This window comes from Lathamus discolor, chromosome 2, assembly GCF_037157495.1.
Source record: "Lathamus discolor isolate bLatDis1 chromosome 2, bLatDis1.hap1, whole genome shotgun sequence".
Taxonomy (NCBI): Eukaryota; Metazoa; Chordata; class Aves; order Psittaciformes; family Psittacidae; genus Lathamus; species Lathamus discolor.
Genome location: NC_088885.1, coordinates 61,736,530 through 61,762,487, shown reverse-complemented (window position 1 = coordinate 61,762,487; position 25,958 = coordinate 61,736,530). Strand labels below are relative to the sequence as shown.

General features: G+C 39.1%; 1 protein-coding gene across 1 annotated transcript in view; it reads left to right on the top strand.

The window, feature by feature from the left end:
• The window catches only part of CTDP1 (CTD phosphatase subunit 1), a 104,183-nt gene extending 82,246 nt beyond the window's left edge, over positions 1 to 21,937 (top strand). Inside the window, exon 13 of the mRNA XM_065667183.1 lies at positions 20,887 to 21,937. Within this exon, the coding sequence (XP_065523255.1) occupies positions 20,887 to 21,028 (142 nt within the window). The 3' untranslated portion in view covers positions 21,029 to 21,937. The remainder of the gene's footprint in view (positions 1 to 20,886) is intronic.
• The last annotated feature ends 4,021 nt before the right edge of the window (positions 21,938 to 25,958 follow it).

Sequence of the window (25,958 nt, the reverse complement as noted above, 5' to 3'; positions counted from 1 at the left end):
GAGAGGGATTTTTGACAAGAGCAGGTATGGACAGGAGAAGGGGGAATGGCTTTAAGCTGACAGAGGGGAGACTGAGATGGGATCTGAGGCAGAAGTTCTTCCTTGTGAGGATGGTGGGGCCCCGGCATGGGTTGCCCAGAGAAGCTGTGGCTGCCCCATCCCTGGCAGTGTTCAAGGCCAGGTTGGATGGGGCTTGGAGCAACCTGGTCTAGTGGAAGGTGTCCCTGCCCATGGCAGGGGGGTGGAACTGGATGAGCTTTAAGGTCCCTTCCAACATAAACCATTCTGTGATTCTATAAGAAGCAATCTCTGTATGTAGTAGGTACCAAGATCTCATCAGACAAGCAGATGGTGGGAGTGACCATGTGCTGTGGTACTCAGAGGTTGTGTCTATGTTAGTGTTTTAGCCAACTTCAGGAGGGTGCCTTTGAAGCAATGCTTTGGCGTGCATCTGAGAGGGGTCTAGAGGTCAATCTAAGCTTGCCTGCTGTGCTCCAGCCACTAATACACCTTCAATTTACAGGATGAGCTTAGAGCTCATCCGAAGTAAAACTCTATTTCTGTCTTTAATACGCTGTGTGGATGATGTGCATGAATGCCAAATGTATTTTCACGGTACATACAGTGTCAACAGGGCAACTGTAACTAAGTCATCTGGCAAATTGTTAAATTTTTTGCATACTTTCAGGGTTGCATTCCTTTTTTTTATCACTATTGATAGTCTCTTGTATCTAGACAGTGACCGTAATTTTGTATTATTTCTTCTTGATTGTTTAAATGTTGGGACATTGCATTACACTGTTTTATTTTAAACTTTCAAGTGGTAAATTGCTTAAATCACAAGAGTGGCACCGATGAATGGCAAAATCAGCTACATAACCAAATGAATGCATAGCTTAGTTTTTTATAAGCACTCAATTAAGTAGATGAGACATTCATATCTTCACGCTTGTAAATGAATTTAATGGCCTAGATTTTCAAGCTGTTACTAAAAATATACCTACTATGACTTCAGTTAAGTTGCAGATTAAATTAGGATTGTGTTTCCAGCTGCTGATTAGTCTTGTTGGTACACAGTGTGCATGTGGATGTCGAGAAAACGGTAAGAAAAATACTTGAGAAAATGAACCTGAATATTCAGTGAGTTGGGGAAAGAAGTGGTTGCAGTTTACATTTTGGGTTGTTTTGGGTTTTTTTTTTTTGTTGTTGTTGTTTTGCTTGTTTTGTTGGGGTTTTTTTATTCTTCTGAGAAGTTTTCTCTGCAATTTTACAGTTGGCGTTACTCCTATAATGTTTTCTGCAAGAATCTCCTATCATCCAATTATGCTGAAAAAATGCTTATATTGGAGTGCCTTCTCTTGGCTATGTGTATGAATTGTATTTACAGCTGTCAGGAAGACTTAAAGGTAAAAAGCTGCAATAATTAAAAGATAGCTTTCCCGTAAACCAGGTTCCTCTTTAAGATGCTTTCCTAGGAAAGCAAGCATCAGAATTTTGATGTACTCAGGAGAAAATAGAAATCAAGTTCCTATTGTCTGTACATAGATGGGCTTCTAAGCAGATGATAGCATTGCTCCAGATAAGGAGTATCTGTCACAAAAAGTAGACGTATAGTGATTTTTGTACTTTTGAACTGGCAGAAGATCCTAAAATTTGGGTAAAGCATGAAAATAGACATGAATCTGAGATGGCAAAGAAATTGAGAGTCAGTACTTTGCTCATTCATTCAAATACATGTCTTGCATTCTTCCTGTTACCAGACATCATTTGTATCAGAAAACAGCCAAGCTTTGTCTTGAGATGAGAAAAAAGACTACTATAACATGGCGTGTTCCTATAGTTATGCTTTTATTTTTAAGTTTAATTTTGGACAAAACTTAATTGTCTGTAATGTGTACAAACATTTTCATACACAGTCAGGGAAGAAGCTAACAGGCAGTTTGCACTATTTTCAGTTCTAGATATGTGAGCTGCTGCTGCATTGAGAAAATCAGAAAGCTCTGTGTGCACCGATTCATTTATTCACTTTGTAGAGTCATAGTCATGAATTACCATAATCTCAGTGTTTTCAGTGGTTGGGTGTTCTCGCTTGAAATTCTGTTTTATTCACAGAAATGTAGGCACAAAACATCGATATTTGCTGGAGAACTCCAGATGAGCAAAGGGAATGTTTCACTTGGAAAGCAAGCTCCTTGGATTCTGTAGGATTTTGGTTTGGAAATCTTGAGTAGCTCTTGAGGAAACTTTTTCCTTTGCAGAACTTTGCAAGGAACCCCCCTCCCAAATTCAGAATGAGGACAGAAAAGACTCTGTAACCTTTTCCAGCCACTGGAAGCAATTTCTGGGTTTGGGGGGTTTTTTCCTGGTCTTCTGGTGTCATGAGTTGTCAGGTGAGAAGGGAATAAGATTTTAAGTAGGTTTGCAAAGATCTGTTAATGTCTTGTCTTTATAATGTATAGCCCAGGTCTGTTTAGCTGTGGTCCTTTTTTTCTGTGAGAACTGATGCATGCCTGTAAAACACTAGAGACTCTGCGATGATTGATTACAAATGGCATATCCACATCTGGGAAGTATGTAGTGGATGGTTTTGAGTGGTATTTGAGGCAGTAGAGGATGAAAATGATGGAGAAAGTAGATATTGTTATAGTAAGTCACCTAGCTATCTGCTCATCTTTGTGCTGTTGTGGTGCAGGCAGGACCACCATGCTTTTTTCAAAAGACTTGGAATATTTCCAAAAGATTTGTCCTCTTGGTGGAGGACAGGGAGAACAGGCAAGGGCAAGGGAATACCAGAAGCGAGTATTGTCTCCTCAAAGTCTGCTGGCTGGATGTCAAGGTCCTCAGCACTGCAAGCATCTCCCGTAACAGGGGAGATGAAATGATTCTGTATCCCTGCAGCTCTAATCTAGCATTTATTCAGCATCAGGCCCTTCACTTGATCATAAAGTTTCTGATGTTTCATGACTGAGAAGCATCACATACTTATGTGTAAGACAGGAGTTCTCCAAAGGGATAGAGAGGCAAGGTAGTAGTGCTGCAGTTTTTATTATCTCTAAGGATGAAGCCTCAACAATCTCTTTGGGTAATCTGCTTAGTCACCATCACAGTGAGAAAGGGTTTCCTGATGTTAGGATGGCACATCCTGTGTTTCAGATTGTGCCTGTTGCCTCTTGTCCAGTCACTGGGCACCACTGAAAAGAGCCTGGCTCCATCTTCACTACTCTATCCCTTCAGGAATCTGTATACATTGAGATCCATACCCCACCTCAGCTGAAGCTGTGGTAGTACAGTATGAAGTCAGGTCTAACTCCTCCAAGCAGCACAACTTCCAGCTGGGCAGCCATTTTTTGGCTAGCTAGTAAACCCCCCAGAACTGAGGTGGCTGCATGCAGTACAAATAAGGTGTTTCCAGAGCGCTATCTGTGTGAAGGGTTTGGTTTTGAGGTTGGATTTTTTCCCTTCATTCCACTGTTGTTTTCACCCATCAGAGAACATTCTCTGGAGCTGCAGTACAGAAATCTAAGGTCTTGCAGTGCCCTGGCTTTTGTCAGTGGATCTAAATATTGCTTGATGTCTCTTGTACTGTGCCCCCACTGCACCTTTTAATACCTGTATTACCTTTCTATTGCCAAGGATAGCCCAGCTTATCCTGTGATTCTGATCTTTGTATATATTGTTGAAAGGAAGGGGAGGGAAGTGGCCCTCAGTACACGGAGTCTGACTCTCCCTGTTTTGTCTATCTGTAAATCTAAGGAGCACTGCAGTCAAATATGTTCTTTAGGAGGATAGTTTTCCGTAAAAATATTCAATCAATAGCAGCCAGTTGTTAAAAGCTGTTCCAAATAAAAATACTTTTCTCTAGATGCTATTGACATACTGTATTAAATTATGGAAGAAAGGAGGGGAAATGGTATGTTCTCCTCAGTGAAAAGGCTCGTGTTCCAAAAGAGGTCAACAACAGAGACACAAACACTTGCGAGCCTTGAAAGTTTTCTTTTACCAATTAAAATTTATTTGATATTTGATGTCACCTTCTGAAGACTTTTCGCACTGCTAGAATTTTAATGCTAAAAACAGCCCCTCAAATCCTTACCAACTTCTGTGTTCATGAGGTTTTCCTTCCAGCTCCTCATATGATTTAAACTTCTTCACTGTTTTTAAAGGAATATATATGAGCTTTAGGCTGATGCTTTATTTCCAGAAGCTGAAGGCACAAGTATTATTTTAAAGGTGAATAGTAGAGTGTAATGCCTATGACATCCGTACTGCTTATCAAGGAAAACACAGCAAAATCAAATCTTGCAGACAACAGAGAGGAAAATACACTCTTGTAGATCAAAATCGTATACTTTGAGTGTAAAGCACCATATACCTTGCATGGCAAAGTCATCACTGGACCTTCTTCCTGCTGTGGTGCACCCATTCTGTGAGTGATGTGGCCCTTTTGGGGATAATGGGATGACTGCATCTTCTGTTTGATATGCCTTTCAGTGACTCCCAAGCTGAAGGAAGAGAAGTTTCTGAATGATTCTCTTAATGTCTTGAGAGTTCAAATACAGTAGTGCCCGTCTTAGATAGTCTTTGTCAGTCTTGCTAGTAGTATTTTAAAGCCTTGTAATTGGTCAGACTTTCTATTATCTGAAGCCAAGGTTCTAGATGAAAATGCCATAGCATCTTCCTACAAAAAAAAAGTGAATGACTAATTCCCATGGGCTGGCTGAGGCTTTTATACTCCCAGGTATTCTTGATCACTTATTTTCTCCCTTCAGTGTCATCCGTGAAAGGACAAGGGGAGATTCAGGCTGGATGTGAGGAAAAGGTTTTTTACAGTGAGGGTGGTAAAATACTGGAACAGGTTGCCCAGGGAGGTGGTAGATCTACTGTCCCTGGACACATTTAAGGCCAGGCTGACTGGAGCTCTGGGCAACCTGACCTAGTTGAAGATGTCCCTGCTCATTGCAGGGGGGTTGGACTGGGTGACCTTTAAAGTTCCTTCCAACCCCAACTATTATGTGATTCTATGATTCGTCATCTTCCGTATTTCCTTAGGCTTCAGAAAGTTGTCATCTGTTTCGATTATATGAGAAGTAGTTTTAAGATATTTGAAAGGGGTGGAAAATTGGGAAAATCTTCCCAAAACCCAGGTAAGAGTTCTGAGGGATAAACCTGGGTCTAATGGAAGTATCTGTGCTGCTCAACATGGGCAGCTCTGAGGTTTTGCTCTGAAGCCTCATCAGTGAATTTTGTAGGAAATTGTGTGTTCTTATTAAAATATATTTCATAGGCTTTTCTGGAAGATAATCTGTATTCTGTGTGTCTCTTGTCTATGCTTAAGAAGAAATTGATTAATAGATTTAAGAAAGGTGTGTTGCAAGATTTGGGATGCAGTTTCATTTGGGAAGCATGCATTGTGTTAGTTTTCTTCTAGCATGATTCTTGATGGTGATATTTTTCTTATATGTGGTAAATTAAGAAATTAAATAACAGTGTTGACAGCCATTAACCTTAGGTTTCTTTATAGCTTGTATTATAAATTTATAGTAGGATTCTGTGAGGGAAATAAAAACTGTAAGAAATTCTTCATGGTTTCTTTATGGAATAGTTAGGGAAGATTACCTTTTCCTATTGCAAATTTGTGCCTATAAAGTATTATACATCATGTTTCAGATGGAGGTACTTAGCATGTGTTTGACAAATGGGAGAAATGTATAGAATTCACTGATCTTCAAAAGCAAAGTAGCAAAAATAACACTGGTTACTAGAGAGGAACCAATATGGAGAACTACACATCAATTCAAAATACACTTTTTTTTTTTTTCCTTAAAGTATCTCAGGTTTTTCCAACCCCAATTTTCAAGGAAGAAATACAGTGTTTATAAATGAAAATAGGAAGACAACATCACAGGTGTAAAGCTCTAACTCATGCAGAGCTAGGTGCTACTCATATTTGTGCATTTATTTTCTCCTTCACATAAAGTGCACTTTTAATCCTGTGGAAAGCAGGAAACTCTCTTAAGTGTACCCAGAAGTTATGTTACTCGAGGAATAGTGGAAATGATGTGTGTGCATGACTAGCCTCTAATATGTCACTGTGCTCCAATGAGAAGGATGTAAGCACACAGTTAACTAGTTCTTAGAGTCATACAAACCTTAGAATGGCATAGTAATTTTCTCCTTTTTTGTTTTTAAAAATAAATAAATAATCTTTTTAGCCTTGCTGTTATGCTACATGCATAAGAGTAATCCCAGAATAAAGGCATAGAAAACATGCAGTATTTAAAGTACTAGGCTAGCTTTGAAAGTACTTCAGTATAATGAGTAGGTGAAAAGCAGCTGCTTTTGCCAGCCACACTTTGCAGTAACAAAGTCAGTTCTGCAGGAGCCTAAAGATTCTGACAAATTGGTTGTTTTAGGTAGAAATTTAGAGGAAATAACAGGCTTCATCATATTCTTCTGGCAGAAGTTACTGCTCCATAGTGAAAATGATTGCATGAAATACAGATTACTCCAGAACTAATCTTTAAGGCCTGGTACTCAAACTTCTGATTTTGAAACCTCAAGTTCAACAAAGATGTATTTAAATTGGACTTTTGTGTCAGAAAAACATGGAAAAATCTTTAGTAAAACTTTTCAAACGTCATATAATTCTCTGAAATTCCAATTTTCCAGTTACTGCAGTAGGCTTACAATTCATGTCAAAATGGAGAAACATTTTTTATTTTTATATGTATCTGTATCTCTTCTTGCTGTATTTTTGTATGAAATTCTATGGGTGTCTGTTTCTTCAGTCTGTCAGAGACGTATCCTGAATTTTTCTTTCTCCTTGGTGAAATAGCTTTTCTGTGTCGAAATCACTAGTGTGCAAAGGAGAATGAGATTTCACTGCACAGAGGGATAATGAAATATTCCACTGGTTTCATCCCCATTTACAGCAAAATCAAAGCTCTCAAAATTACTGAAAGGTTAGTAAAGAAAAAGCAGGTCTAACTTAAGTCTGTTGTATGTTCACAGATGCGTAAATCTGTAGGGAAGCAAGCGTATGCTTATTCAAGTGTTGGAGAGGAAGGTCCTTGTTCTAAGAATCTGGGCACATGTATGTCATTGATACATGTAGCACAAACGAGAGGTGCAAAGTCTGCTTCAGAAGAAATCACAGAAGGATGCTGTTCACTTCATAGCTGTTGCTTATAGATTCTGAAATACTTTGAGCTGCTAACTGATGAGTTATTGCAAAGGCCTAATGCAATATCCGTTTATTAGAGGAACATGTATTTTGGAAAGCCTCAGATCATTAACTGTGTAAGGAAAAAAATGTCACAGGAGAGAACAGCAAGAGTGTAAACTTTCACACATTTAGACTATTAACTAGAGCTAAAATTAACCAAGGTGCCTGTTCACATTTAGCTCACGAGACTGAAATGGTCTTGTGTTTCTCTGTTTCCTACGAGGAATAAGTGCAAAGCTCCTGCCTGTTTGCTGGAAGTGTCAAGATGCTAAGTTTCCATTGCAGCTTTTTTTGCCCTTTTTTGCCTTTTTTTTTTTTTTTTCCCTCTAAAATGGAGGTTCTCATCCTCCTAGAGGCTTTTAGGAAGTGAGCTGTACAATTTAAATGTCCTGTGGCCCAACCAAGCAAACCTTAGTGCAGAATTAATGCAGAAAGCAACTGGTTTCATTATACTGCAGACCACCCTAGAGCCTAGGTTAACCTGAAGGCAGCTCTCTCTTACAAGAGCTACAGCTTAGTGTAGGTGAGCCATTCCTACTGTCATAAATGATCAGTGTCACTTTTCCTCTTCTGTAGCTTGCAGGGTGAATGCTTACTTGCTCTCCAGAGGCTGCTTGTGGTCTGCTCGCTGCAGTAGCAAGAGTGGAGCACATGCGAGTGTGCTGCTGACTGTTGTTGTAAGGTCCTTATAAAATTAAGTATTATCACTAATATGTGGGTTGGGGTTTTTTATAAATCTTACATGGCAGGTGCCATAGCTGAAGTTCAAAGAAGCTGACTGGGATTTGTTGGTTTCTCCTGGGGTGGTGGCTCTCTTGTACAGTGTTCCTAAACAACTTGAATAAATCATTTCTCAGTAACATTCATATCTACAAAACATTAGGGAGGGTTTTTTTTGGGGGGGTGTTTTCTTTGGTTTTGGGTTTTTCTTTCCAAAGTCACTCTCCATACAGAAATGATGTTGCTTTTTTCCCAAGTTTCTTTAGCATTTTGTGGTATAAGTGAGGTAACCTGCACTTTAACTATTAGCTAAATCTAATAAATTTTACATTAAGAATAACAAGTTGTTATAGTTCTAGAAATACTTTTTTTTTTTTCATTATTCTCTACATAGCTGAACAGTGGTACTTCGAACTTGTGTGAGGTATTTAAACATGATTCTGTGGTGTCTTCACATATCCCTCCACAATATGGAGGATTCAAATCATTGCAAATTGCTATAAGGCATATAAACTGCCTCAGACTGCTTTTCTCACAATGTGGTAGTTTACAATACCTGCGTCTGTGTTAGACCACATCAGATGGGAAGTTTGAAAAGGCTTTGAAATACAGTGTGATTAGAGTGAGCATCTGCCTTCAGCTTCTTTCACTGCTTGATGTGAAAATACCTAGAAGCTATTTAGACGCAATATTATCCAGTCCAGGCGTGTCTGTGTGTGCAGTTAATGTAACTGGAATTGCACATGATATTGAAATTATACGTATTAATGAACATAGTGATTATGCAGTTGTGATCAGGAAGAGAAACGTCTTTGAAAAAGGGAAAAATAACATAAACTTCCCTTACAGTCTTTTCAGTAACAGATTTGAAAGCTCGTGTGTCTTAGTACATAGAGAATTCATTCAAAATTAACTAAGTTGTCAATATCATTTTTTCTTAATGGGTTTTTCTGCGTCAGTACTATGCGTCTTAACCATGTAAGTCTACATGATGCTTAAGTTCTAACAGTTCTCATACTTTGGGTGAAGGTTAGACAGGCAATTAAATGTCTGTGTGTTACTAGAATTAGGAAAGCGCTGGTAAAATATATCTTTATTTTCTCAATGTACTTTAACGCTAAATAGGCTTCAATTGCACTTTCCATAGGACATGCTGGTATCTGCAAAATGAACTGAATGCTACTTTTTGTCTAGATTATACAGGAGAAAAAGTTTGGAACTTTAATGCAGGACAACAGTCATTATTTACCTTGTTTTCCTTATCTCCTGAAACATGTCAGTAAATGCCAAGGTATATACAGGAATTGCTGTTATTCTTACATTCCTCTTTTCTAATTCTGTAATGTTTTAGTGAATCTGCATAAGTTGGAGTTCTAGGTGAAGTAATGAAACAGATTTCTCAGTAATGTGTCGATATATTTGGAGTTGAAGTCTTTCTGCAGTCATTGTCTTTTATCACTGCAGAGCCATTAACTAATAGCTTCCATCCCAGGACAATGGAGTGAGTAGAGCCTGAGGGAAAATAATTTGCTATAATAAATCTGCAGAAGCACCAGTCTACAACAACTGGATTTTGTAGAAGCAGACTATAGAAACCAAGGATTTCTTACTATAATTTGTGACAGAATAAGGCTGAAAAGTAATGAGTGGCACTCACATAATCAGAGGAAAAGAAAAGAGAAAAGAGATGTGCTTTCTAGCAGAGAATTCTTGTTTAACTGTGAGACCAGCTGAAGAAGAAAGTGCAAAGCCTTGCAAAACAACTCTTCAGTTTGGAAAAGAGTCTGTGTACAGCATGGAGGATCTCGGCACCCTTCGAAGACCCCAGCTTTAAGCCTAAGGAGTGATCTAGACTAGTGAGAGGAAGAAATTAGCTGAACCTGTTTGTCTTTTTGTTTAGCTCTGGTTTTCTTGTGCTTCTGCAATAAAGATGAGTTTGTCTTGGAATCAAGAGCAAGTATTTTGTTCACTTGAATTAGTATATCACTGTTAAGTGAACTGTAAAATTAGTAGTGCTGAGGTCAGAATTGGATGAGAGTATGCATGAGCTACGTGGGAGTCAGAAGAGCCCTGGGCAAGTCCTAGGAGTCTAAAGCAGAGATACCTGAGATGAAAAAGGAGGAGAACCAGTGCTAACGAGATCGCAGCCTAACCCAAACCCAGGGAGATGGGAGCTGGCTGTTGCTCCCATCTGAGGAGCTGCCAGATAGGGAGAACTCTTGATATGTAATGCCGTGAGATTGTTGGCTGTGGAACTGTTCAAAACAACTCACTGACAGGAGTGCAAAGTTTTCAGAACAGCTCACAAAGGGCAGTTATCTGGCTCTGCAGCCCAGCTGGGAGAGATGTTTTTGTGTGAAACACTTTATTTAGGTATTACCTAGATCCAAAAAGTGCCAAGAGCACAATTTAAGTTTTGAGAAATTAAGACTGAAGGAAACTAGGATAATAGGAAACGAGCTGGAAGTTCTTGACTTGATCTCCTTAAGGGCCACCTTGTAGAATCAGCAGCTCCAGCTTGGCTTTCGTGATTGCCAGAGTGAGAGGGGGCAACTTAGAAACCCGAGTGGATTTTGAAAACCTGTTTTAGTGTTCACTCACAAGAGGAGGAGTAGGAAAAGCATTTCCCTCTGTCTTTGAGTTCAGAGCACCTGTGCCATGCACAGAGGACAGTTCCTTCCTCTGATGAGATCTGGAGATAAGAAACTCTAAGCATCAGATTGTTTTGGAGTTATTCCTGTTTCTCCAAAGGAGCAATTAAACAGTATCAGGCTCCAGTATCCTGCTCCCACTCACATAAGTGATACAGTTCCCCCAGCACTGGATGAATATTTAAGAACTTATTACCACCACTATACCATTTCGGTAGTCCATGTTGGTTTGGTTCCATCTGTGTCTTTGAAGGAATAGAGACAGGTAAGGAAGATACAAAAGTAGAAGTTCCGGGTGAGGAAAACTAGTAACATGGTGCTTCAGTTTACATATCAGTGGGAAGGCTTTCATAAAGACTGATGAATAGCCTAGGGTTGGCCCTCAGGTAATTTAGGCAGCATTTTTTCCTTTAGTCAGGCTGAATGCTTCAGTGCAATTTATATCTACTAAACAATTCATGCTTTTCCTTAATAAGATATATGGATATCTAAATATCTCTTGAGAGTAAGAAAATCAAGAACTACATTAGCAACTGTTAGTGAAGGTTTTTAATCCTTCATTCTGTGCCACTACTGAGACCTAGGATGTTAACAGGAATGCTGTAAGGCAGTTTTGTTCTGATGAGGAAAAATAGCTGATACATTACACCACTTGTTTCCCTAATGAATTCTGAAAGTATTTAAATTTCACATAATAGCTAATGTGCATTAATCTTGACCCTTGCAAGTCTGTAATGGCAGCTAAACAGCAGTGTGTATCAATAACTAAATGGCCTGCGTGAAGCATGCGCTAAGATGCTGGTAGAAGAGGAGCAGTGCTACTTCTTAATGGTTGGGTCAGAGGTATAACAGGAGTTAAAACACGTAGATCTTCCCATTTGTGAGTAGTTTATTAATCGTTAGAGCTCCAAGTGAGTTTTTCCCACTAGGGAAAAACAAAATGAGGTTTTGTAGAAAACTTGAACTTACTTCAGAATTCTGTTGTATCAGACTGATTGTGGAGAATTGTCCCTGTATCGTTATCAGCCAAACACAGGAAAAGCAGAATATGGATGTTTTCATTTCCCCACCCCGCAGTAAATGCTGCAGCAGCAAAAGTGCCCTTTGTGATGTGGCTCAAGCATATTGCCACCGTGGTGTGCTGAAGGGGTCCCTGTTCTCTGAAGGGGCCTCTGATTCAGAGCCTCACTATGCTGTTTCTCAGACTACTACTGTGGCTTGAGTGTGCCTTTAGCTATCCCTGGAAGTACTTACTGGAAAACTAAATTGAATATATACTAAATTGAATATATACAGTATATATTTTGCCAGTTACAGTGATATAATCCATCAGACAAACCAGATCATGTTAAATCCTCATACAAAATATATTCCTACTAGGCAGAGGACCTGTAGAGCTTGTAGGCACAATCAACAGAAATGTAAGAGAGACATCTCTTAGCTGATGTTGCTGTTCACTTCAGACTGCTGTGTCTGGAATAGTAATACCTGAAAGTCTGACAAGAAGGTTTTCAGTGTTTCAGGTATTAACAAGGGTGGGTAAACCACACCTGAACTTGGGGGACTAGACTGCCTGCAAAGTCCTGGTATGGGGCCAGGCTTCCTTCTGCCATGGCTGCACACATGCACTATCCCTTCCAACAAGGGTAACCTGGTTGTGCAAGCTAGAAAAGAGCAGGGAATATATCTAAGTCCCTGCTTCAGACAGTTCAGCTGTGGAGAAAGCCTGCAAAGTGATTTTATTCCAGAAGTCATGCAGGAGGAAGTGTCTGGTGTTTCTTCCAGTCAGGCCCCTACCTGGCATGTCGGACCTTGTTCCTTGCTCCTGCACCAGTGTGGCTGTCCCATTCTCAGCAATTAGAAAGAGAACAATTTGTTGCAGTCTTAATTTTTTTTAATGTTTGAAGCATTAGGACTCTCAGTAGTCATTTGGGGCCGTGAGAAACACCTTTTCACACATATCTCTTGTGTGAATCCAAATATCTGGGCAACTTGAGAGTCATACTTTATATGAACCCATGTCTGGTACCACTACAAGTTCCTAGCAGTAGCACAGTATCACCCAAGCCCTCACAATAGCTATGATGCACCAACACCTGCATAATAAGGTAATACTCATTAAAAGAGGACTAGAAAGACAGTGGGCAGCTTGCTTTGCTAGAGGATTTAGCTGGTTTACGACATGGTTAGGCAGGCAGCAGAGCCAATAAACCAAGTGAGTATCCAGTTAAATCATAGAATCCTAGAATGGTTTGGGTTGGAAAGGACCTTAGAGATGACCTAGTTCCAACCCTTTGCCATGGTCAGGGACACTTTCCAGTATACCAGGTTGCTCAAAGGCCCATCCAAACTGGCCGTGTCTGGGAATGTGAGGAGGATGAAGGACTTTTTTTTTGTGGCAGGAGTGAGATAGTGTATTTCATGAAAGAATATACCTGCACGGAAAGAATGTGCATATTTTACCTCCTTGAAGAACAACATTTTAAAGGAATTTTAAGTCTTTTCTTGTGCTCCTGTGGAGACAGAGTGTTATCAATATCCATAAAGAGTTGGTAATGTATTTTGTGTTATTTCTGATATTTTATGATGAAACAGAGATGTTCTTAGTTAATATTCTTGTGAGGAAAGCCATTATTCAGTGAATGAACATCCTAGAAGGATGTTGGGTTTAGCAATTTGAATTTTAATCTCAAAAGTTCATTGAAAACAATGACTAATAGTAAAAATCAGAGTTAAAAGCTTTGACAAAATCGTCTTAGCTTTCAATGTAATTTAGTGTACCCCATGACATATTTATTAACATACATATTAAGGTAATCTGTATCTAATTTAAAAGTCACCACGCAAGTAAGAGAATATAAATTCCTATTTCCAGCCGCCTTGCTTAGCACAGTCAGCATGTTATGAGCTAAACTGTATCTTTAGTCATTAAGGTGCCCAGTGACGCATCTTGAATGTTCTCAGTGTTTGAATGATGATGGCGAATCTGACCAGGATGGCAGAGTAGGTGAATTCCAAACATTGCTTTGCAGCACTGGGTCTTTAAACTGTAGCTGTACTCTACTATGATGGCACTGGGGTACTGCCACTTGGGAGAAAAATGAAGGTAGTTTGACTTTCCTCAGAGAAATCAGATGCTGTTTCTTTTCCAACTCCTTATTTTGATGTAATTTATAGTTTTCTAAATTGCCTCTCTTACTTTTCTGCCAGCTTTGCACATTAATTTCATTCTTGCATTCCTCCATTTTTAAAGCAATAGCTTGTATTTAGACCTCTAGTGAGAACATTATTCTTCATCGCTATCTGAGAATATCTCCTGCAGTGCTTCCTATAATAGAAATTAATGTGACCGACACCATTTTCAAAAGGCTTTTTTCAAACTAAATCCAGATAGAATTGCTGTACTGTAGCCACTGGTGAAGGAAGTCTTGAAGCTTCCTTTGCTCACTGCTGATCCTTGATATCTCCTATTATGGCCTCCCGGAGCTACCCAGAATCTCTGCAGAGCTATAAATCTATACCATCTGACATTTGTTGTCAGAATGGGTAATATTTGTAAACTAGAAGAAGCTGGAGAGAGAACTCAGTTCAAACAACAAAGGCTTGGTATAGCTTTAAGATACTGGTATGTTGATGGACATGTATTTTTTGTCTGAATATTGGCTTTTTCCCCTCTTAGGAGGTTATTCAAATGCACTCATTTAGAAAGGGGGTGAGATTGTTCAGGAAAGGTAAATAGATCTGGTGTCTCTGTTTGTTTGCAATAGGATTAAGAGATGATATGCCTCTGTGCATTTTCCATTATGTGAGTGCCAGGTAATGGTCTAGCATTCTACATAGTGAAAAGGATGTTTAATTTTCTGCTGTCTTCTACAAGTCAATGACAAGAGTATTTGTTACGTGATCTAAAACTGCAACTGTCACATTTGCCTTTTGAAGAAATAGTCAATGTTGCGTGTTGTAAATGTCTTATTATAACAACTACGGGGATTATTTTTAAGCAACTTAAAGTTATTAAAATAACAAGTAATAGTTTAGATGCATAGTTTGTTTATCTGTGATTTAATTATATGAGCAAAATTGTAGATTCAACTTTTCAGTTTTACATTATCCAGTTTATTTGTTCTCTGTATCTAATTAGTTCAATGCAGAGAAAATTAGTTCAGTGCACAGGCTTTTGTTTTAAAGCTTTATTGCTACACTGTTTTCTAAATATCCCAAACAAATGTTTAATTGTTATGAAATAACCGTTTTCAATGAGTTGGGGTGGGTTGTTTTTTTTCTCATTGCTAAACTTCCCTGTTGGTCTAAATGCCAGGAAAACACAGACTTGCCATATGCATGATTTTAGCAAAATCTACCAACTACCACTTTTGACACAATAGAGTGATTTCTGAATTTATTTTAAAATTTATGTTCCTTCCTGACTTTAAAAACTTTCTTTCAATTTAGGTATCCGTTGAGTGCTTACTTCAGAGAACTATAAAGCTGTTGTCAAAACAGTTTTACAAGTTGCCAGAATAGTTTCTCACCATCAGAATAGCGTGCAGGTTTGCTACCTCTTAAAGCAAAAGGCACTGAAACTGTTTAATTAGATCTCACTTTAGCATTGCATTAGAATCATAGAATCATAGAATAGTTAGGGTTGGAAAGGACCTCAAGATCATCTAGTTCCAACCCCCCTGCCATAGGCAGGGACACCTCACACTAAACCATGCCACCCAAGGCTTCATCCAACCTGGCCTTGAATACTGCCAGGGATGGAGCACTCACAACCTCCCTGGGCAACCCATTCCAGTGTCTCACCACCCTAACAGGAAAGAATTTCCTCCTTATATCCAATCTAAACTTCCCCTGTTTAAGTTTGAACCCGTTACCCCTTTTCCTGTCACTACGGTCCCTGATGAATAATCCCTCCCCAGCATCCACATTTTGGAGCTGTCCATTGGAGATGGTAGATTTCTGCAGAGAGGCTTTTGTGAAGAGCATTAAAAACATGCTGCTCATCCAACTGCAGGGTCTCTCTGCACACCATGGCTGTGCAATGAACATTCTCTCTGCATTTTTCTGCATGTTAGATTTCTGGATCATCCTGTAATCCCGCAGACAACCTTGGATGAGTTCTTGAGGAAGTATGTGAGGTGTCTGGCATTTGTTCCTGCTACACTAAATATTGTCCTGTTTGTCATAGCATAAGTGTAAAGCAAAAACTCAGACTCCAGCTTGCCAATATGGGGCTACAGTTTATTGCTGTTAAGGCTGTGTGCTTGGCAGTGTGCTATGCCAGGGCTAGAGAGGACAGAAAATTCAATGTTACTGCACAGATGTTTGAGACAAATTGCCAGAAGGTAGACACCTGAGATTTACAAGCTTGCTATGGACAGTTGCTCACTGTTGTATCAAACGTACATGAAAGATGTTGTCATGTATCCTGTGCTAAGAAACTGCATAACTTGGAACATCTCCCTGGAAACTGGATCATTTTGTCTGCCCTATGTAATGCATTAATGCTCACAGATTTAAGTCTGTGTGTTCTCAGGTCTCGCATCCTTTAACCTCGTTAGCCAAGTACTGGGCTGGCATCTTTAAAATTGGTTGAGGAGTAGTTTTCTTGGTAGGAGTAGTTTTCTGGCCCTAATTCATAATAACTGAAGCATATTTCCACAGAACTAGTTCATCTAAATAAGTTGTTCTCAGTCAGATTCCAATGGAAGGGAGTCGAATTCTTGTTATATTACCAAACTCAGCATCAGCCTTTCTCCATTATGGAAGGAGTTTACAGAAAGCTGTGGGCCAGGTGTGTGTGGAAACTGGGACAGACCTTCCATGTCAGACTTCAGAGGTGTGCCTGGGGCCACGTAGGGATTCTCGTAGGGTTGTAATGCTGTTGGAAGGCAGTAAGCTGTTTCAAAATGCCTTTTTCAAACCATTGCCTTCCAAAGTGCTTACGGCTGCTATTAGAGTATTCTCATTAGAGAGTAACTTGCCTGTATTTGGTACGAAATTTAAGTCCTGATTTATGATGTAAGCTGATTTCTTATAAAAGACTAAACACATTTAGTCTGCAGACTCTACTTCATTACTGTACCAATTTTAGGAGCTATTGAAAAAAAATCAGGTCAGTTTGAAATAATTTTGGAGTTTACTCCTTAACAGAACAGGGATGGGGATTGTGGATATGTGAAGTTTAAAGTATGCATGAACATTTACTTACAAAATTGCTATAGTTTTGTTTTTCAAGTTAAAATCAAAGTTTGGAAAAGATTTAGGTTTCCTTTATTTAAAACAAGGGTTATGTTGCCCTTTGCTTGTTAGATGTTTCTATTTTAATGTAGCACTGTGTTTCATAAATGGGTGCCATTGGGATGCAAAACAGAACAGAGACAATCTGCTTTTCAATTAATAGAAAAATATGGGGTTTCCAACATCATTTATTTTCAGCTAACTATAAATCAAGGCCCTAAGATAATAGAAGCAACTAATACTGGACTTCTTTTTGAGCTGTTTTGTTCCCTATGGCTCTTTCAGTGAACTCAATTTGAATTCAAATTATAAGAATGAAGTTTTCATATGACCTTTATTTATATTTGTAATTATATTTTAGTGACAGATCAAGAGCTAAACAGATTTTATTCTCAGTTTTTCCTGTGCTATTTTTCACATGTGTACACTGTGGTCTATTGCAAGTTTGTAATGTCTTCTGTTCCTGTCTCTTTATTTGGAATACCTCCAAGTGTATTTCATATTAACGCTCTGTAGATTAAATTTTCCTAAAAATAACTTTTATACGTGTAGAACTACAAGTGGGTTTTTTTTTACTATCATGTTGAATTTGATGTGTAGTTTAGTCAAATATCTTAATAATTCATGTAAATACGTGTTTTTAAAAAATGTAGTTATATTTTTAAAAGATTTCTCCATCACATGAACTGGTAGGCCTCCTAGTATTGGGTATTTCAAAGGCAAACCTGAATTGTACAAGTTTTTTCTCCAAGTTGTCAGATATTTGAAGTTCTAAACTCAGTCTTTTGCCAAGTTTAATTGTTCATTTATGAGGTTAAAGATATTCAGTTGTTACCCGTATGTTTGGGTTTTAATAGCAGACGAGCAAAATTCCTTTTAAAAAATGCGAATCAGGCTAATGGAAGCCTGCAACATATTGCTGAGTCATTTTCTGTAAATATTAAGGTAGAATCCTGTATGTGCTTACCTTTTACACTCAAAAGTGTTATGTGCTATGGCTCTCAAACTGGAAATGACAAAGAGTGGGCACAAAATAATGAGGAAAATACACATTTCAAATTGTCTGTTAATAGATATGCGGTCATGGGTATATACTGCTTTTCTCTGAAGATAGATAGACATTATTGATGAAATGTTACCTCTCTTTTCTGAATTTCCAAAGAAAAAGTGCAGCACTATGTTAATGTTTTTCTCCATACTTCTGTCAGAGCTAGCTTTGCATCAGATTTCATAATACTCGTTGAAATGTTTTTGGAATAGCTACAAAGTTGCAGCTTACAGTACACAAATAATAAAAGGTGTTTATATCTTAATAAGAACAATATTCACATTCCCAAGAGACTTTTTGTTTCTTCTGGCAGAGGACTAATAGTTAGCTGTGTTTTCCTTTTCGGTTTTGATGGGTTTTTTCTTCCTCCTGAGTGAGGAAGTTTTCATAGCTAGATTGAATAGAGCTGTCATTCTAGCCTTGATGAAAGAACAAGAACTGACAAAATAGATGACATTCAGTCTTTTGCATTTCCAAAGGTACTGTTTAATACAATTGAATGAGGGATGAAAATACGTCAGGACTGTCCCTTAAAGTTTTCTGGAAAGTCTTTTTGTAGACTGGAGCTCCATTCTTTAATTAACTAGTTATACTGACTATTTCAGGTCCCTGTATTTTTTTGTTTGTTCCCACTGAAATCTAGTTGCTATGGAGTAGATTTAAATTTTAAAAGTGGCTTTGTTGCATAAATTAGTAATTTTCTGGTCTTTGCCTTCATTATCTTGTAAATGAAACTGTTCCTCACTTTTAAGAAATTATCAGCTAGCAGTGAGGTACTGTTTCTCCACAGACCTTTTTTTCAATGGGATCTTTGCTGTTGATTTAGGTCCCAGCAAGGTCATGGTATATGGGCTGGTTCTAAAACCCTGCCTGTCCTGCCATGTTCTTTAATCATTATCTGCAGTTGTATGTGATTCATATGTGTAAATTATAACTGTCAGACTGCCAGTTTTATTTTTTCAACTGGTAGATACATCGGTTTCAGTAGATGCAGTGTTACAAACTGATGAATACAAATGTTTTCAGCTGTGAGCATTGTGATAAAGATGCCCTCCTTGTCTGTCTTTATTTCTCAGCAGTACATGTGTACTACTTAGCTACTACTTGTTAAATATGCACAACTTTTCTTTTGCTGAGTAAGGCTCTTTCAACTTTCTTTAATTCCCAATTAGCTTTTCTCTAGCTAATAGCCTCGTTAATGCCTAAAATAGTGCTGTATCTCTGAAGGCTGAAATCATCATGAAGTGAAACATCATGCATGTGTATAGCTTTTAATGGAAATGTGCCAAGATTTCTTCCAACTGGGCATTTTTAGTCTTGAGTGTTTCCTTCCCCGAATTGCATGCTAATGTAGGCTGCTTGGAAGTCGGCGTTATGCCTGAGAAACTGCTTTTGATTGTTTATTAGGCTGCATTTAGTGCCCTGTAACTCCCTCAGCAGGCCACATTTGAGTTCCAATAACAAAATACTCAAGAAATGCTTTCACCTCATCTCATTATTCCTTGTCAGGGATTTAGACCCCAGACTGAATCCCAGGGCCTTACCTCCTGGAGTATTACTCCTACCACCCTATACTGAACACAAAAACCCACCTAACATATTGTGAGGAAGCACTAAGCAGCAGCAGTGTATCTTTTTGTCCCACTGGTGCAGCAGAAAGGAAAACCATGGAATACAGTACTGCTTGCTTCCCATTTTGATTTGGACTCAGTCCTGACTTTGCACCCCACCTTGTCCATCTCCCTGAAAAGCTGAGATTGAAGAGGGTCAGGTGTCACTGAACCAGCCAACAAATCAAGCAGCCTGGGCTCCTGAGAATTAATGTTTCTGGGGAAATGGCAATAAGAATGTCTGTATAAATAAAAACAGCTTTGTATTTCAATGTTGCTTACAGGCTCTCGAGTTTGACTATTTATTTTTACTTATTTCTTTTGGATATACTTAATTTAAATCAGTATTTATAGCAAAGGTTTTTCTAGCAACATGCTACTTCTCTACACTGTCAAAAGTAAATAGACCATTGTTAAATTACTGCTTTTTGCTACAAGATAAAAGATCAGTTCATTAATTTTTCATGATAGCAAGTAGATGCATCCTTTTCTTAATGAAACCCCACCTACCAATGAAAAGGACAGTTACTTAAGAGATACCCCCTTTGCATGTATTTTTCTGCTTGAAATTTGGTCAGATGATCAGGGAAAGATTTTTAAGGTGTTTCTACAACTCATTATGAATTCTGTGCAATGCAAAGTCTCAACTTTATTTTTGTCTCGGAAGTACATGTCTGATATAAAATTCCCTTTTGGCAAGGAAAAGAGATTTTAGCATTCCACAAATCCAGATTCTTTTCCTTATGGCTATGTCCCAGTTGAAGCGTTAGATTTTCCTTGGAGATCTTTCACAGCTAGGAGCATGATTCTTTCAGCAGGGTATGGTGAGCATCAGCTTCCTTTTGAAACTGGTTAATACTCTGGAGATGCTAAGAAATGTGTTGTGCAGCCTGGCAGTACTAATCCAAAGAGACATAAAATTAGAAGAATGAGACCCCTGTGTTTGGAAACATGAAAGTATAAAAGCTGGTGTAGTGAGATTTAGTTAATCATTTTGGTTTTATTTTTATAAAAGAGCAGGAACTTGAATATTTCAGAATTGTGTTTTGATAATCTCTTGTTCACACGATGGATTTCTTTGTTCTTTTGGGATGCAAGAGGAAAATAAATCAACTCATTGTCTTCAGCCTTAAACTTTGTTTTCAGTCTTTGCTCAGAAGAATGGAAGAAACAAAATTAACGGTACTTTGTTCTTTGCACCTACAGCTGACAGTAAATAAGAGCAATTGAAAAATCATTTGTGTGAATTAACTACTGTTTGTTCATTTAAAAGCAAGTGCTGTACTTTTTATCTTGACCTGAAAAAAGGTTTGAGTCCTTTAACGCCATTTTTTTTCACGTCATACAACGCGATACCTCAATTCATGGATGTCATCTCTACCATTCCAGGGGTCACAAGCGCAAACTGGAAGAAGATGATGCTGCCAGTGAATCCAGTAAAGAATCCAGCAATGAAGATGAGGAAGGAAGCAGTTCTGAAGCAGATGAAATGGCAGCAGCACTCGAAGCTGAATTGAATGACTTCATGTGATACTCATGCAGAAGATGGAATCTGTAATTATATTTTACTTCTCATAAATGGATCGGACTTCAGATGAGTCTCTTATGTCAGTACTCAGTGTTTTTCCAAAATGCGTATGTATATTTTGCAAAGCAGCACAAGAGGTGACACATTATTTTACAAAATCAGAAATAGATGTTTTTAAGGTGTTTTATTAAAGGAAAATATACTTTTTTAAACAAAAAAAAGTATTAAATGGGACTTGGTGTGCTATGCCAAAGACATGTTAGGAGCTCTGCAGAACCTTCATATACAGGACAGTGATACAAAGATTCATGATTAAACATACAGCAGCTTTTCAAGAATATTACAGTCTGCAGTTTAGGGGTAATGGTCTTCAAAAATAAAAAGGAAGGAGGAGATAAAGGAGTTGAAATTGTCTGGGTAGTTCAGCAGGAACCTGATGAACTGGTCATCCTTTTCCACAAATAAATGCTATCAAGTATAAAGGATTTTTAAAATAAAAAAAAAAAAAAAGAACGATTTATATTTGTATAGAAACAGGTAATGTGATATGCAAGCTTGGTGAACTGTGCACTTGACCCCATCTGTCATTTGCTTCAAGGAGAATACATAATGATCAAAACTCATGTTTTTAAGTTACTTTGTGGAATAGTTGGGTTCTATAGGGACATCATTTAGATTTTTAACTTTTCTTCTCTGTAACCAGAAATTTAGCACAGCATACTCTGTGATCCTGTATTGCCATAAAAAACATATTCACCCGTTTGTGTTGTCTTGGAAAGAACGAGTGCTACTTCAGTCTAGGTAGGATTTAATTTCTTTGACAAGAGATCTGATGTAAAGTTTTTGTATATTCTATTTCATATTTGACCCACAAAACAGATTTTCTTTCATTTAATAAAAATTCATTTTGTACGCTTTGTTTCCCTTTCCTGTTCATTTTCTTCCATCAAATACAATGCATCTTTCCGTAGTATCTTTTTTTTACTCTGATGAAAATAATGAAAAACCTTGAAGGCAAGAGCAAATTCATGGATCCAGGCAAGAGTGACAGAGAATAACTGAGGCAGAGAATAGAAACACTGACTCAGAAGATTCCCTTTTTTTTGGTATATGAACTCTTACATTCTTGCATTTTCTCAGGTCTCTTTGACTGGCCTCTGAAGGTATTGTAAGAATTACTGCTCTGGTATTGGATTTCTGAGTCTAGAACCATGGTTTATGCTCAACTGCTAGCAACTGGAGAGATATATTCTTTTAAAACACATTTGCAAAAGAAGACTCATAAATTCAGATACCATGGTTAAAGGGAAATACTTTCTGGTGCAGAAGTACTTAATTTTGCCACTTGGCGATAAAACGGAGAGAATATTTGAATAGAATCTCAGCCAGTTTTCAAAGTAGAGCCTAGGTTTCAAAGCTTCATAATGGCAATAAAAGGAAGACTGAGAAAATAGGAGAATCTTTTCAGGTTAATACAGCCTTTGCACTTCAGAATGCAACGTCAACATCCCACAAACAGTGTTTTCTCTGGGAAAATCTTAAACCTCTTGGACTTTTACACAGGTACCCTGTAGCTGAAGTCTACAGTGACCTGCCTGCTGTAGCTCTACATGAAAACAATCAGGATGTCTCCGAGAGAGTTGCATTGTGTAACAGAAGAAAAAGGCTAATGCTTGTAAAAGGGGAAGTCAAAATACTTTTTTCAGCAACCTAAGTCCAGCCTTCCCAGCTAGCAGAGGATGACTTCTTGCAATTAAATACCAAATATGTTACGGGTACCTTTTGTGTTTTCTTAAATTAAGCCCAGTTGAAATAATTTGAAATAATACCAACCTTTTGTATTGCTGTGATGCTGCAAATGACTTCACAGGTTTCAGCAGAGACTTGTTCTAGTTGGTGATCTCTTCCAGTCATGCAGCTCTGCGACAGCAGTCAAACTCTGAATGTAAACACAGCCAGCGAGCAAACCTGAGTAGGTTGCTGTTAGCTCGGCAATGTGGCGCCTTGGTTCAAGCTGCTTATTGGATGCCATGTCCCTGGCACGGCAGCTGTCTCACAGTGCTCAGGGAGTGATTTCATACACATAACGTCGGACAAGCTTTTTGGTGTGAAAGGCTGTATCCTCTTCCCAGTTTTATTTTATGGCTGATGCTTTTGTTTTAACTGGTGGGGTGTATGTGTCTAGGAAGAGCCCTAAAAGTGATCAGTACTCCACTAAACCAAATATCATCTAAACTCTGCGTAAACACAGAGCAAGAGCTCTCCACCAGACTGCAAGCTGCATCTATCTAGGGGTCCAGTGCCAGTGAAGACTCATCTGCCCCTATGGGAGCTGCAAAACCTGCAATTGGTACTGCAGACAGAAGCCCCAGGGTCAGGCTGACAGGATTAAAGCCAAACAGTTCTCTAACAACCAGCATGACACTGAAAATTCTTACTTTGACATTGATTACTCAGATATCTCTAACAACCCCTGCTCTCAAATCCTTGCAGTGGGGGACCTAGGATGGGGTGGGGGTTCAGAGGCACCAATCCATTGCTCAGTGCCAGAGCGACCCAGAAATCTGCTTTCTGTCTAGAAGTAGGCTTCTACTCATTCAGGTGGCTGAATGTAGTAAACTGGTCCCCAGCCTCTCTCTGCACAGGCAGGGTGGAGAAATGGAAACTGAAAATTTGATAGATGGTAAGTTAAATGCCTTGGCTAACCTGCCAGCAAGAAGTGTTTTGATGTATGAAGTTATCACTCACTCCCACTTTTTTTAAGATGCAGGAACATCCTAGAAAAGGCAAAAAATGTGTTTTGTGAAATGGCTTTTCACTCCTCATTAAGTAACCCGCATCTATTGACTAGTTGTTTTATCCTACCTTCTTGACCTGCTTCCATAGGTTAGATAGCTAGCAAGGATGTGCTGCCAGGAAGGGCAGAATCAAAGACGATTCCCACTGAGGCTGTTGAACTTGGGCAGTGCTGGTTTCTGAAGGTGTACCAGGCATGGAAATGAGCAGAGAAGGGGCATAAAGTGAACCATGTTTCATTAAGCTTTCTGAGCATGTACTGTTCATGTAGCACTGCTGTTCAGGAAAGACAGCTCCTAAGGTCTGACAGTGGTTTAAGAGCAGTCATTTCAATTTAAGGACCAGCAGCTTTACTTCTTCCATCTCAGCTTGCCCTCAGCAGTTCTTAAGAGAACAGGCATACATCACAGCTCTTTGTATGGGGTGTAGAGGGACCCATGACAGAAGCAAAAATCATCAGGTAGTGACTAAGGTTTTCTCTTTGTGCATGTGCCGGGGAGGGCTGAAGACGGGGGAACAGTGTCACTTAGTGCTGAGATGTGAAAAACTCCAAGCGTGCAAATGCTTTCACTCTTGGGTTATGTGCATATGTGGAGTGGGCCCTCGCGTCTTCTCAGTGTTAGATAGTAACATCCATTGCGGAGGATGGAAAGTCACAAGTTTCCTTCTTGGCACTACTGCTTGCAGAATAGGTTACTGTCTTACAAGCGTGAAAATCCACACACACAAACCTGGAGCTGTACCTTAACATTTCTCAGCTCTGACTAATTTTACTACAGTAAAGACTGCAGTAGATGACAAGTTGGAGAATGGATATATAGTGGTCCTCTTAACAAAGTGGATTTCTTCATGTAGCTGAAAATTGAGCATGAGAAGTCTCCCATAAATTATTAAATCAGGCTTTGCCAAAAGGAAAACATTTGTGAATAATTTTTCATTAAAAACTGAAAGTGCACATAAATCCTAAGTTCTTAAAACCGTTTCTTTTTAAGTAGAAATGTTCCCTGATAGTTATCCTTCGAGTTGAATCAGTACCACAAAAAAAAAAAAAGGAAATAGGTGTGTTTACGTGATACAAAAGTTAGAAGAGGATGAAGACTGTGCATTATTGCTTTTGGTTCTCTCCGCAGCACAGCCTCCAAATCTTCTTTCTTTTCCTTGTTGAATTCAAGTTTATGTACACTATGTAGGTCACTCTACACCTCATCTTGACTTACCTCCTGTTCTTCAGTGAACCCTAGCCATCGCGTGCCCAGTTCCAGCACCATCACTGTCTTTATCCAGTAGGTCCCAGTTCTCACTACCTGCACAAAAGTGGGTTGTAGATTTTCCTATCCAACTAATGCAACCTTCTGTTGTCACTTCAGAAGTGTTTGAAGCCCAGCACCTGGCACAGCCCCGTCTTCCCTTCCTCTCTGAGGAACAGGAGGCAGCAGGATTTGATCCCTCCAGGCAGCATCACCTAGCATGGGCTGGTTTGCTGCAGCTGCATACCCAAGGCTCTTCAAGACCAGGTTGGATGTGTCTCTGAGCAACCTGATCTAGCTGAGAAGTGCATATTTTTGCCATACCTGTTGGATGAAAAGCTATGTTAACAGCTTGCTATGTCCTGCTCAATTCCACTGACCACAGTGACTCTGTGAGTCACTGTGTCTTGCCAGGGCACTGGGAAGGGGAATGGAGCCAGACCTTCCTCCTGAGTCACCACTGCTCTCTTCCTAAGCCAAACTCTCGCCAGAGTTGACAGACAGTTACTTGCAAAGCCGTGTAGGTTTAACAGGTGATGATAAAACATCCATCCTTCTCTAGATTTGTGTAGGACACGAGTAATGCAGAATTTTTTTCTCTGCCCTTTCCACATCTGCCACAAGAAGTCTTGAAAAAGCAAATCACGGGATCCATAGGGGAGAGAAACCCTGGTCAAGCACCCTCAAAAGGGCTGCATCCTCCTCCCTTTCCCTTCTCTACAGGAGACCAACACCTCTTAGTCCCCAAGAATGTTTGCCTGCCTTGCCTGTCAGATTTTGGCTGTTGTTGCTCTTTCACAACAGGCAAGCTGTTCTCACCAAAGCACAACCTACCATTGCTATTGACCAACTGTCAACAGCAAAGCCCATAGGCAACAGCCTCCTCCACA